The sequence below is a fragment of the Patagioenas fasciata genome, chromosome 10 (genome assembly GCF_037038585.1).
Source record: "Patagioenas fasciata isolate bPatFas1 chromosome 10, bPatFas1.hap1, whole genome shotgun sequence".
NCBI lineage: Eukaryota > Metazoa > Chordata > Aves > Columbiformes > Columbidae > Patagioenas > Patagioenas fasciata.
Window position 1 is genome coordinate 21,750,828 of NC_092529.1, and position 13,958 is coordinate 21,764,785.

At 42.6% G+C, this 13,958-nt stretch overlaps 1 protein-coding gene across 4 annotated transcripts; it reads right to left on the reverse strand.

Annotated features, from left to right (window-relative positions):
• Positions 1 to 211: 211 nt before the first annotated feature.
• TSEN2 (tRNA splicing endonuclease subunit 2) lies at positions 212 to 13,688 on the reverse strand. 4 transcript variants are annotated; one of them, XR_010652020.2, is made up of 13 exons: positions 13,595 to 13,688; positions 12,604 to 12,800; positions 11,718 to 11,799; positions 10,012 to 10,048; positions 7,708 to 8,230; positions 7,522 to 7,599; positions 6,899 to 6,949; positions 6,089 to 6,227; positions 4,611 to 4,647; positions 3,859 to 3,970; positions 3,075 to 3,164; positions 2,578 to 2,749; positions 212 to 1,565 (listed from the first exon to the last, which is right to left on the reverse strand). XR_010652020.2 is itself a non-coding variant. In XM_065845384.2 (12 exons), exons 2-12 carry the CDS (start codon positions 12,775 to 12,777, stop codon positions 2,690 to 2,692), a joined length of 1,383 nt encoding a protein of 460 aa, XP_065701456.1. In that variant the 5' UTR covers positions 12,778 to 12,800; positions 13,595 to 13,688; the 3' UTR covers positions 212 to 2,689. The 4 variants fall into 4 exon arrangements, 3 of the variants coding, with proteins under 3 accessions (XP_065701456.1, XP_065701458.1, XP_071669417.1); XM_065845384.2 differs by having other exon boundaries at positions 212 to 2,749; XM_065845386.2 differs by lacking the exon at positions 13,595 to 13,688 and adding an exon at positions 13,281 to 13,413 and having other exon boundaries at positions 212 to 2,749.
• Positions 13,689 to 13,958: the final 270 nt, after the last annotated feature.

Genomic DNA, 13,958 nt, shown 5'->3' on the forward strand with positions numbered 1-13,958 from the left:
AAGACAGATGCTTAGTATTAAAGGGTAATAATTTAGTGTCTGTATCTGTTAGTATCTGTAATAAGCCACAGACTCCTCAGGATTTACATTGGAGTTAAAACTTTAGAACTCAACAAAAAGAAATCTAAGTTAAAAAGATCTTCCAACAGCACTTTTATCTACTGTGCATTACCAGACATGTATGCTGAGGTCAAAATTCTGGAGTCTGTAATTTTGTGCAATTTCACTTTATTGATTTACATTTTAATTTAAGAAAATAATACCAGCTTTTTTTCCCTTCTACTAATTTCTGGTTTCAGTGAAGGTGTAAGTCCTATTTTATCAAAGATGGAGAAGTAATCTCAAGCAATTGGGGTTTTGCTCACATCTAGTTTATACATTTTTATACACAAACTGCATTAGCCTTGCCCCACAACGCTCTCCAACTGCAGACACCACACTTTACAAACTTCCCCCCCCCCCCCATGTTCTTCCACTTCCTGCTAAATTCTGAATTATAGCTCCATTAAAAGCATATTAAAAAAAGCACAACACAACAGAGACAACCAGCTTGAATCGCGCAATTTGGCTGCTGTTACAGACCCGTCCACTCGATCCTAGTGCGGAATTCTTTAGCTTACAAAAATAAATCATGGTATGCTACTTTGGAGTGAATCCATTCTTCATTTAAATACTGTATTTCAATTGGTAAAATATAAATATAATGCCAAGTGTCAGTGGTGTTGTACAACTGTCTAGTGTAAGTTATTTGATCCAACAGTACTGAAACGTGAAATACAGTCATCTGCAGCTAGAAATAAAACACCTTGCCACGTACAGTCAATGCATACGTACCTGTTCCGCTTGGAAAAGCTATTATGCAATCAACATTTTCAGTTTACTTCTTTCCGGTAGGGACATACTACATGAAAGCAAAGACGAGCAGATCTTCCACTTGGAATTGTATGTAGTCTACTGCATTCACGACACGGTTTTACAAGCTAAACTGCTTAAGTAAACAAGACTGCGGTTTTGTGTTTGGTGGGCCCAAGTTGACAGAAGTTTGACCAGCCCTGGAAAATTTCCTGCAGCCAGAAGGCAAAACTCCTTTTACAGTGAGTGGAAACAGCACAAAGGAGAACCAGAACAGTGTAACTGGCACCAGCTGTAATGCATCATTACGGTTGCAGCAAATGTGTTCTCATGACACAGGGAGATAAAAATAACAGCGCAATGAAGCAAGGAAGCCTCTTGATCAAAGACTACGATGGAAAGCAAATGCCTGAACCTAAAGCAGCAGTACTTAAAATGCAGCGTAGTTGATAATGAAACCTCCTGGCTTGACTTGAAAGACAGCTGGATACCTGCTGGGGTGGTTTGCTTGTTTTCCAAACGCGGCTTAGCAGTAGCAAACATGGCATTTGGGAACCTGCAATCTAGATGATTAAGTCTTAGAAAAAAGCAGCAGCAGGCACCTAGTGTGGCACGGCAGAGCTGCGCAGCACGGGCAGAACCTCACTACACACAAACGCAGTGGTGTCTCCCAGTCTTCTTAACATATGCCAGGGCAAAGAACTACGAGTGTGCTATGGAAAAAAATGCAGACTGTTGTAGCTGCTGGATAAAAGAGAAAAAAGCAAGGAATGGAAGTGCAACTTCTAGTTGCCAAACTAGAGAGACTGATTTCCTCTCACTACCTCAGCAAATTTCTATGCTGTAACTCATGTTCAACAGAAGTAAAGGGCATCAACGTGCGGTCAGGGCATCCTGGGGGCACAGTTAGACCCTTGCTTTCGAGGGGGAATCTTATGCTGCAAATCCCAAGGGAAGGAAGACATCTCACCGCAATGGGGAAAGCTGCCCCGGCACTCCCTGCTGCCTAACGCCTTTGCTGTTAGCTGCCCACACCCCAGAATTCATCTAAATCCTTGCACCATCTGGGCAAAGTTCCTCAGTTCTGAGCAGTGCTTGTGAAAATAAGCACTTTTAGTTGGGACCACTAACAGCAACGTGTTACAATGCTCAAAATTGCAACAACAAAATCTTTTCCCATACTGCAGTTTGTGCACCTTCATCAAGGTCACAAAGTCAGGTTTTGGCTGAATTAGAATGGTACCAGTGGTACCCCAAAAGGTTCTTTGACTCACTATAATTAACAAGTTAAAAAACAGCAGCAAACTTGAGGACTATCAAGGTTAAGTCCTCATTTCTGAAGAACTGTAGGGCCCTGTGCTGAGTTGCAAAGGGAAGTTAGCCTTACAATTCCCAAATTTGACTCAGGAATCTGTGAGGAATTCGTGGAAAACTGTTTGATCCCTCATTGCTTCAGCTTTCAGGCAGACACTGAGGGCTGGGACGTGCGTGGCTCTGCAGGCTGTAGTGCTTACTCAGCACTAATGCCTGGATCTGTAATCACCACAGTCTAGCCATCAATGTATATCAAACATAGGTATTTGTCAGCTTGAAGGAAACAAGTATTTTGAGTTGGGATACAGCTTTAATTTTTTTCCCTTCCTATGCAGTTCAGTTATGTTTTTCAATACAACATTCACGACAATAAACAGGATATACCTCATTTTAAATAGCATTTATACATACCAACTCAGTATGTTGATAGAAACTGTTTTGAGGTAATGGTTCATCATGAGAAGATCAGGTAAAAAACAATAAGATGTGGTTTCAAAATAAAAAGCTTTTCCTCTGCAGTCAGTTAAAATTCGTCTTGCTCGCTGCGCTCACGGGAAGAAACCCAACGACTTACAATCAGTTCCTGAAATATAAAAAGCAACTGTTGTGGAAGTGGGAAGTTAAAAAACACCACCACATTTTTCTCCATTTTTTAATATACATGAACCTGACAGTCTCCATAGGTATCCCTGTGTCCCCATGCAAATACTTATATTCACTGTAGTAGCAACATCAAAATTTAGAAGATCTGAAGTATTTAAAGAGCCTGTAATGCACTTCTCATGCATTGGGGCACAAAGGAATCTTGTTTGTTTTACTGCAGCTACGCCTGCAAAAACCAAAGTGTGCTAAAGAGCAAATGACACTTCAGGGAGCTCTTACAGTGAGCGGTCCAGCTGCTTACTCACCTGAACCTTAATTCTTTTCATACATTCTGGTGTCGACATCTCTTCTTCAGTCATGTCAGATGGTCTAATCAAATAGCATAACATCAGTTCCTGTTGGCAAATGCAAAACATGGATAGATTAATTCCAACCAATTCCTTTCTATACGAGTTTTAGATTAATTAGAAATGCAGATATCAAGTTTCCTAGAAGATGCCTTCTGCAAACCAAGTTAGGGGAGAGCTGTATAAAATGCATATCCCATTTTTCTTATCAAAGCATAATACTGCTATCAGATAAAGTAGAATTGTAACACAACACCTGAGCAACACAGCTATGAGTATGGAAGGACGAGGTCTGAGCAACACAGAAATGAGTACGGAAGGACGAGGTCTGAGCAACACAGCTATGAGTATGGAAGGACGAGGTCTGAGCAACACAGCTATGAGTATGGAAGGACGAGGTCTGAGGTTCTATCACAGAGAAAACATTTTAGAAGCTTTCAGTTTCACTGTTCAAAGGAAAATCCTGGTGGATGGAAAGGGCTTTAAAACAGAAGTGGCAAGCAGGAAAGACGTGTCCCTCCGGTCTTCCTTCTGCTTAATGGTGACAGAATTTTATTAAGCTTCTTCCAGAATTCATCTGGATATTGACAAAGGAACCCCCTGTTTGCCTACTGGCAACTCAATGTGTTCTTCAGCAGATTAGAAAGAGAAGGATTCTCTTTCCAGCCTCACTCCAACTCCCTGTTCTTTGGAACTAAACTGTACATTTTAGAGCCATTTTAAACCAACCATCTTACCTTACCTTAGAAGCATTAGCAGTGGTTCTGTTCAAGCCAGACAAGGACTTCCAGCTGAGTGGTCTGCGAAGAGAACCTTCAAAACTATCATCAACTAATTCAGCAAGGACAGAGTAACTGGAAAACAAAGCAGATGCGACAATTCACAGAGAGAAAACTACCATTTTAGGAATATCATGAAACTTAAGAATTAGAACCTAAAATTTGTGTGAATATGTCAGTGGGCAGTGAGCAAATTTTGAAACTTGAGTCTCTTTCTCCTGAGCAAAGAGGAGAAAAGATGAAGCCGTGAATATACAGGCACTTTCCCTCCCCACCCTTCTACTGATGTTTGTAGCATTCTCTTAGGAGTGCCAATCTGACATTCACAATCAATTTATTATCTAGGAGTTCAACCTGACTTGCTAGCAAATAAAGACAATTATCATCCCCTAACAGCCTTTTTCTCCTAAATTACATAAACTACACATACAGTTTCTTTTTAAAAATCAATATTACTAAATCAAATTACTTTCCTGAGTGTATTCATCGTGTGAGTGCTAAAAATGCTCATTCCAACTTTTAATCTGTGATGTTTTATTACTGTTATATGAATTCAATGAAATTGTTTTATTTAATACCACTGCTAAAAGGACTTTTGAATAGCCAGTATGAATGCATTTGGCAAAGGGTTTTTAGTGAAGAACAGGTGCTTAACCAGTGACAGAAATACACTAATTTGAAACTAAGAAATGAGACAGAAACATGAGCTTCAAACCTTGCATGATAGAAGGGGGGGCCTTTTCGATAGAGCACTGAAATGAAAGAGAAGCACCTTAGTTAGATAATCTCAGAGTTTCCATCCGAGTTTAATACCTGGGTCCACAAATATTTTCAAATGTTCTCTAAGTTTTAATGAAACACAGCAAAACGTCAACACCTCTGAATTCTGCTCAGAATTAAGTTGTCCCAGCAAGTGGAGAGAGAGGGAAGAGACAAACCCCGCCACGGGAGCAGCAGGGTGACTCAGGGCAGTGGTGGGTAGAAGCCAAAGTCAAAGGACAGATTGCAATTGCCATGGCAAAAAGTTTAGGATGGAATTTTTCTGCAACAGCCTCGTGCTTTTAACGCTGTATTCACAATCGAAGTTGAGCCACTGGAGTACACGTGAAAGATCCCAATAAGCCACCGAGATTCTGCTCCAAACAAGCATTTTCCATAAGTTTTAAGAGAGGCAAAGGGCACAAGTTCTTAAATGCTGCCCACCAGACCCCCTAGAAGTTCCTTCTCTAGCCAAGATAACACAAGACTCATGGCAGCTGCTCTGCTGTAACAGAGCTAAACAGTTACGTGTCCTCTCTTCCCTTGGTCACGAGCTTGTAAGACGGGACTTTAACTAGTGCAGCTTGTCCTATACAGCTGGCCAGACAGACCCTGTCAGGAAAAGGACGATCAGCATTTAATTCCAGCAACAACCATGATTTGCAAATGATGCAATTGCAATTAATACCAATCCTACGAAAGTACTGCCAAAGAACAAGAAGCCTGCGGAGCTCAGGGGTAAGAGCTCCCGCTGGCCTAAACTAATCCCCCACTAGCCTAAACTAATCCACTTCCCTTGTCTGGCACAAATCCAAAGGCAGTGATACACTAAACAACAAAGGCCAGAACACAAATGAACGGTGAACAATTTCACGTATACACCAGGTGCTCAATAGCAAAACCCCATCTGCAGCCCAGGGTAATAAGAACAGAGATGGTGAATTCAGCCCAACCTACACACTGATCTAAAGGACCAGCTCAGCACAACCTCGACACACTCAAATACACGAACCCCTAAATTATAAAACTGCTTCAGCAGTATTAAAACATCTGCTGGTTTGTGTGCATACATTAAAAAAACATCTCCCTTTATGCACATTTTCCCTGTAACAACAGGCATTACTGTACTGTTTATGTTGACATGAGCTGAATGTACTTCTTGAATTACTAAGCAAGGGATTATGGATGCTACTGATTATTTCTGTAAGATTAAAAACCCCACCATTAGCAAATAAGCAAGTCCCTTCCCCCTCCTCTGACCTAAGAGAAAAAACAACATACAAACAGACTTAGCAGTAAGCTGAGCAGAAGCCCAGCTTCCATTAAATGAATCATGACATGCCTGGACTTTGCTCAGCTTTGGCACTGGAGTCTGGCATTGCCTGAAGAAAAGTCGGCTGCAAATGATCCCATTTTTGTAGGGAAGCTACTCACAGAGATCTGTTCCATACTTGAGTCCCACTTTGGGGACCCAGCCCTTACTGCGAAAGTAGTGATACGCCATGTACGTCGTTTTAAAGTTGGGCTTGACTTCGCTGAAAACTTCCCATAGCTTCAAAATAGTTAGGGGCTCCTAAAAATCACAATCAAAGGCACTAATATAATTATATAATACAATATAAATACTGTGTATATAATACAGTATACATAGTGTGTATATTAGAGCATAACAGCCAAATATCAGAAATCACAGTCCACCGCTAAGAGCATGAAGTTTGGGCAATAAAGACGCAATCCTTAGACAGAAACCTGTTACTCCATGGAGTGGGTTTTTTTAGCATTTCACAATCAGTCCCATAATGCTCTTGTTTTAAGGCAAATATGTTAAATTTTGAACTAGACACATAGGTTTCAATTATTTTGTCATTACATTAACAGTAGCTTGATATAGATCAATGCTTACTCCAAAGAATTCTCCTGTTTCAGGAAAGAGAGAGTATTCACCACATTATTTCTTCCATACTTGCTTTCCCCATATTTCCTGCCTAAATTAAAATAAAACCTTTCTCTGCAGAAGGACTGTGCTTAGCTATATTTGCCTTAGTAAACGTAACACTTTCAGACCAGTATTTAATAAACAGAAATATCCTTCCTTATTACAAAAACTTCCTAATTAGTCTGTTTGGTATTTCCTCCTTCAGAATTAACAGAATAAAATCCTGCCATAGTTGGTAAACATTTCAGACCAAAACATATCCAAACTAATGATATCCCCAGAAATCCAAAATTAATCCCATCTCTTACCTCACCATAATAAATACTCAAACATCCCAGAGCATACACCAAGAAAAAAGCCTGAAAAATAAAAATAACGAGTTTAACTGATAGCTAGACTCTACCTGTAGTTTACATTCCATTCAAGAACGAAGGCTTAGATTCATTTTATACAAGAATCCTAATGTCACCAAGAGCAACAAGTTGCCTGAAAGTTTCCTTAGAGATTTGTCTTCATGGCCTTCACATTTCAACAGACAAAGCACTACAAGAAGTCTGTGCACTTGCTGCCGACTCCTGAAGGCGCTGTGTTAAAACTAACACACATGAATATATTCAGAAGCAGCACAATCAAAGCAGGTCTTATACAAATGTTATATTCCTGGTACTTCTATACTTAAGTCCTATCAGTGCTGTCCTTGTCAGTGAGATTATTCATATAAATCGAATGGGATTGGACTACTCATTTTCTTTTAACCATATCACGTAACTGTCTCAGGTTATTAAAAATACGTTTAATGACTAAGACAGTCCAAATACTTCAGAGACACAGGAGAACCCTGTACTTTAGAAACGGGTATTAAATTACATTGTAACACAGATTAATGTTTACTTTTCAGGTTAAAACAACTTGTACTGTACTTGAAACATACCTCTTCCAAGCTGAGTTGTAAATATTCAGAAATGCTAAATGGATTTCTTCTGCATACTAGTTTTTCCTTCTTGACAAGCTATGAGAAAAAGTTAATATATTACTAAACCTAGATAAAATACTGAATTCTGAAAATAGTACTGATTATATAACTCTACTAAAAGATTAGGATGCTCCTCATCCTTACATTTTCTTGCGCGTGAGCAGAGTCACCTTCTGGATGTAAACTGCCTTCATCTTCCTCTTCCACCAAGACGTATTCTGGAGCGCATTCTTTTGACTCAATCATCTCACAGGATCGTTGCTCTGCGCTCTCCTTCGCCTCACCGCCACAACACACGAGAAAACCGTGCTCCTGGCAGGACACTGCAGCTCTCTCTTTTGAGTCCCCTTGCTGCTGTTCTTTAGAGCCACATACGGCCACAGGACCACACGCTGGGTCCCCTTCCAAACGGGCTTGCTTGCAGTCGGCGTTCTGGTTCTCAGCACTCAGGGCTCCTCCATTTCCAGTATCTGTAGAAGACTGTCTGGAAAGTTCTGTATTTGGGCCCATTCTGTTGCAACTATTTCCGGTTGGCTCGGTTCCATCCTCTTTCAACAATGGCAGCTCAAGAGGCTTCGTGTAATTTTCAAGAATTCTGGTAACTGAGGCGTCATCAAATCCTTGCTCTTGCAAAATACTTTTAGCCCACTGAACGCGCCGCTGGTACCTAGTAAAATAAATGAGAAGTTCTAGGGTGTTACATCTTTTATTTAGTACCTTAAAAAAAGATGACTCAACACAGTTCACAAAGCAAATCTCAACATGCCACCCAATAACCGCTATGCAAAATACAGCGCACACAATGGAACGGGACTCTGGTCTTCGAGAAGTTGCAGATGCCGTTAATGATCACCAAGATTCTGCTCCCCTCTTTGGCTTTGGTTTGCATTTTACATTTCACGGCTGCCGAATGTTGTACAATGACTACTGCTACAGAGCTGCACGAAAAACTTCACCAAGAAAAACTCCTTCCTCCCACAGAAGCCTTAAGCCTGAATTTCTTTCAAAAACATCTTGGTATCGGAGCTTGCATGATTAAAACACACAACAAGACTTGGCATACATATCTCTCACACACTTCATCTATTATGCAACTAACTACTGAGAACAGTGTCTTAAAACTCTGTTGTAAGTATCTTTGAAGTAGCAATGGTGTAGCCAAAAGCATCAGCATAAAAAACTTAAGCAGAAACTACCTTCATTTTCACATCCCTGAGAAATAACAATAATCCCATCAGTGAGATAGGAGCTGGAAGTTGTAAATATTCCTAATATTTTTCAATTATAATAAATCCCAGTTGTCAGTTTTTAGCGCCCCTTCAATTATTTCTCCTTGGAGGATAACAGTAATATCCAGTTAAAGACATTAATCTTCATTTTGTGAGAGTTACAGGTAGCTGAGTGCAGCTGTCGTTATTCAAACCTGGACAACTCCACTCCAATATTCTTTATTTCCCCAGATAAAATCCTAACACAGCAAATACAGACCAGGTAATGAGGACCTGCAAAGATAATTAAATGCAAATTTCATATGTCAACACAAAATCTAAGTCCCTCTGAAGTCTCATAATAAAGCCATATGATTCAGTGCTGTACTTCTTGTTATAAAAAATAGACTCCTCTTTGTCCTGTGATTTAATTACCATGTAGTTTGCACTTACAGATCTCTCCTCAGACAGATCATGACGCAGCTTCTGCACCAATGCAATGACACTTTGATGCTCAGCTGTATTTGCTGACACACAAAGCAGTCACAAAGCACATCTGCACACAGTAATAACTGTAGCAGCAGTAACATTGCTGCTGTTTGCCTTACCTAAAGTTGAGGACTGAAGGAGCTTAATTGTTAAACTTTTTTTTTTTTTTAAGTTATTGCGGGATTAAAGCAAACAGAGTAACTAACTCGCACACTCTTGCAGTTAGTACATATACCATTTAAGCAGAGCAAAATAAATATGTGGTTCAACATTCTGTTCTCTTAAATGTACAAACTAGCAATGTTAATAGAAACTTAGAAAAGAAAGGTAAAACATTTATGTTTTATAAAAGATCAAGAGCTGCTTCAGCCCACGCTGTATTAATTCAATAAGGAACTGGGAAAGCTATTTAAGGTTGCCTGCCTCAGAAACATCTATTTCTCCTCCTCAGCTAAAGAACAAGTTTATTATGGTTGATGTTTTTATGAATGAGTTATCCATACTATTATACTATGCATTCCCTCAATCCTGGCTTCTAGTCAGCAAATAATACTGCAAGCTTACATGAAAAACAATGCTGAATATCATCTACTCTATTTCTGCTTTTTCTAATGTGATTTATAAATGAAATACAAAGAATGGAAATAAAAGCAAGTCACCAGCGTGTACACAATCAACTATCCAAAAACCAGCAAGATAAAACATAAAACAGAATCATCTGGGTAAAAAAAAATAAAGTAAATTAACTTACTTTTTTGATGTAATTATAGGCATGTTTATGTTAGCACCTGTAAAAAGAAAAATCATGCATTATTTCACCAATATAAAAATGTTATTTTGAGCGTTGAGGCAATCTGCAGTCTAATATTTAAGCACATTTTCAATCCTCTGTGCCATTTTGGCCCGACTTGTATTAAAGGAGGACATAACAAAACTAGAAAAGGTAGAGAGATAAAGACTGAACAGCCTGCACAAGCAGAACAACTAAATATACTATTTTTCTCCAGCCTGTAAAAAGACAGTCTTTCAATAAACAACTAAGAGCAGACCAGATGTATATAGCTATAAGCACATTAAAAAGAATAAAAACTGGACAGCTATAGGAAGAAAAGTCCAGGGATGATACCTTTAATTACAGACTTGCTACACAACAGCCCAGTGAAGGCTGGAGAACGCACTGAGGAGCTATCGACACATTCACTGGCCCTGTATTTTCCTGGGAATCTGGTACTGACCATCAGCAGAGACAGATCCTTGATCTGACCCAGTACAGAGATGATTTTCTGTGTGTAATTTCTAAATACATATCTTCAATGAGTGAAAGAGTGAAAAGTACTATCAGAATAGCTAAACTGAGGGAGTGCGGTCTGGATGAGCAGGTAGTGAGATGGACTGTGAGCTGGCTGAAGGGAAGAAGCCAGAGAGTCGTGGTCAATGGGGCAGAGTCCAGCTGAGGCCTGGATCCAGTGCAGTGCCTCAGGGGTCAGTACTGGGGCCGGTATTGTTCAATATATTCATCAATGATTTGGATGAGGGAACAGAGTGACTGTCAGCAAGTTTGCTGGTGACACCAAGCTGGGAGGAGTGGCTGACACTGGAAGCTGTGCTGCCATCAGAGACCTGGACAGGCTGGAGAGCTGGGTGGGGAGAAATGTAATGAAATAGAACAAGGGCAAGTGTAGAGTCTTGAGTGTGGGCAGGAACAACCCCAGGTTACAGTGTAAGTTGGGGAATGACCTATTAGAGAGCAGCGTAGGGAAAAGGGACCTGGGGGTCCTGGGGACAGCAGGGTGACCATGAGCCAGCACTGGGCCCTTGTGGCCAGGAAGGCCAATGGTACCTGGGGTGGATTAGAAGGGGGTGGTCAGTAGGTCAGAGAGGTTCTCCTGCCCCTCTGCTCTGCCCTGGGGAGACCACACCTGGAATATTGTGTCCAGTTGTGGTCCCTCAGTGCCAGAAGGACAGGAAACTGCTGGAGAGAGTCCAGCGCAGCCACCAAGATGGTGAAGGGAGTGGAGCATCTCCCGGGTGAGGAAAGGCTGAGGGAGCTGGGGCTCTGGAGCTGGAGAAGAGGAGACTGAGGGGGGACTCATTCCTGGGGATCAATATGGAAAGGGGGAGTGTCAGGAGGATGGAGCCAGGCTCTGCTCGGTGACAACAAATGGTAAGACAAGGGATAATGGGTTCAACCTGGAACACAAAAGATTCCACTTAAATTTGAGAAGAAACTTGTTCCTGGTGAGGGTGGCAGAGCCTGGCCCAGGCTGCCCAGGGAGGTTGTGGAGTCTCCTTCTCTGCAGACATTCAAACCCGCCTGGACACCTTCCTGTGGAACCTCAGCTGGGTGTTCCTGCTCCATGTGGGGATTGCACTGGATGAGCTTTCCAGGTCCCTTCCAGTCCCTGACATTCTGGGATTCTGGGAATAGCGATGGAAGTACAAATGGGCACAATTTACCTTGCCACTTAGTAACCAGCGAAGGTTCTGAAATGCTGTGCACCGGGCGACTTCTTGAAAGGATACCTTTTCCAAAATAGCCCTTCAGGGAAAAGGAAAAAGCCTTATTATATCGCCACACAAAAGTGAACTTCTTTCCAAATAGAAAATGTTTACTGTGAAGATCAGCTGAAAAAAATAACTGAAATTCTGCAGCATTTAAGCTTTGCCTGAAGCTTGGTGCTTAGCTTCTTATAACTAGTTCAATACCAAACACGTGCACTCGAAGATTTAGCCAGTGGAGGGTGCTGGGTCTTTTTCCTTAGTTCTAAGTATTTGTCAGTCGACGTCTCCAAGTAGACTTTTGAAAGCAGAGGCAGAAGAAACCACCTGTGTATCAATGCTGTGACAATGCATAACAGAAAACAAAAAGATGGATAAAACTACTGGGCAAGAATGGTGGTGAAATAGTACTTGGACATAAGAAGCTTAATGTAGCTTATTTTACTCATAAAGAAATCCCTCTGATACTAAAAGAATTGCACAAGCATTTATAAAACATTAATATTCCAATCTCCTGACCTTTAAAAATATAAAATGCTTTTGCAAGGTTGCATAAAATGTTGAAAGAAGAAATAAGCATAACAAACACGAAGTCTTTGCAGCTGTTTTTTTTAGCTCACAACATCATTTCATTACAAAATGTATTTGCTGGGATAAGAATGAAATACTTTCTATGTTTGCTACAGAATATACGTTTTGTACTGATTTCAGGAGAGGAGGGAGAAATGGAAAATTATTGGTGGCTAAAGAGGAAGGAAACCATAAAGGTAGGCAGATTTTAACAAGTATTATGCTTCACCGACATTTAAAACACTAAAAATAGTGTGCAAACAGGGTACAGCACCTTGTTATAAAGCTGCTCAATATCTTCAGGGTTCCTCACAATAACATTGTTGTTAATGATTTCAGCCCGGCACATTCTGAAATCCTTCCCACCTACATCCACAGGAAAAGGAGAATCGTATGTCTCAAAAACTCTTCTTTTCCTTCTTGGGGGATGAAAAACTGCTTCTGCCATTTCCTAAAATTAACGTTTTTTTCCTAAAAAGCAGAAACAAAAGGGTTAAAGCTCAGGAGTCACAGTTCACCTATTCTTCCATGTTTCAGTAATCTTCCCTTCCCAGCAGCAAATCAGCAATAAATCCTACAGAATAACCCAAGTTTAATTCTATAACCATTATGCAGACAAACACAAGCAGCGATCTGCCAGGGTTTTCTGCTCACATTCTCTCCCGGGCACCGCAGTCTGCCCTGAACACCAGGCAGGGATTGTTCTCAGCCAAGAGTTTATAAAGTGAACTTAAGATGAAAGGCGAGCACATAAACTGCTGAAAACGTTTCAAGAATAAAGCAAGACGAATGAGTAGAATAGCAGAAACCACAGCACAAAAGCGCCTAAAAATAAACTGTTTTGAATAATTATGGGAATAATGAAGAAGCAGCAGCAGCAGCTTGGCAGATTTAAGAGGGAGCGGGACAAGAGCCCAAGGCTCCCTGGGAATGCGGGCCCCGGTTCCCCACCTGACAGAGCCACCGTGCGCTCCCCGTGCCCCCGCTGCTGCCCGGGCCTGGGAGAGGCCTCACGGCCGTGCCCGTCCCCGCCGGGCCCATCGCCGCCCGCCCGGACCGCGGCGCTGCGGCCGCGGCAGGAGCCCCGCCGCGGGGCCCAGGGCCGGCAGCGCGGCGCCTCCCGCCCGGTCGGCCACCCACGCAGCGCCCAGCCCGGCCCGGCCCGCCGCCGGCAGCCCCGCCCGGGGCGAGGTGCTGGGAGCCGGCGGCCACAGGCCCGGCGCCGCCGCTCGCCCGTCGCCATGGCGACCGCGCGCCCCACGCACCCGTCACCGCCGCACGAGGAGGCCGCGCGCGCCTCACTGGCAGCGCCGCACGAGGACGCCGCGCGTGCGCGGGGAGCCGGGGTGCGGGGGCGCCTCGCGGGTGGCCCCGCCCTCCCCCCCTCCCGTTGGCGGGAGGGCGGCGCGCGGCGGGAGCCGGTTGTGGAGGCGCGCGGGGCTGGCGGGGGCGGGGCGAAATGGGCGCTGTGAGGGGATCGGTCTGCGCGCTGTGAGGGGAGTGACCCCAGTGTCCCCATGGATATGAGGGGATCGCCCCCTTGGATGTGAGGGGTGTGTCCCCATCGATCTGAGGGGAGTGTCCGCATCGATCTGAGAGAAACGTCCCCAGCGCTGTGAGGGGAGTGTC

Bases quoted from the DNA above. Each gene is read 5' to 3' on its own strand.
- TSEN2 (XM_065845384.2), bottom strand. From the start codon at position 12,777: ATGGCAGAAGCAGTTTTTCATCCCCCAAGAAGGAAAAGAAGAGTTTTT. The intron at 3,165-3,858 runs GTAAGGTAAGAT...ATTTGCCAACAG, and splicing joins CCACTGCTAATGCTTCTAAG to GAACTGATGTTATGCTATTT. The intron at 2,750-3,074 runs GTGAGTAAGCAG...TTTATATTTCAG, and splicing joins TGAAAAGAATTAAGGTTCAG to GAACTGATTGTAAGTCGTTG.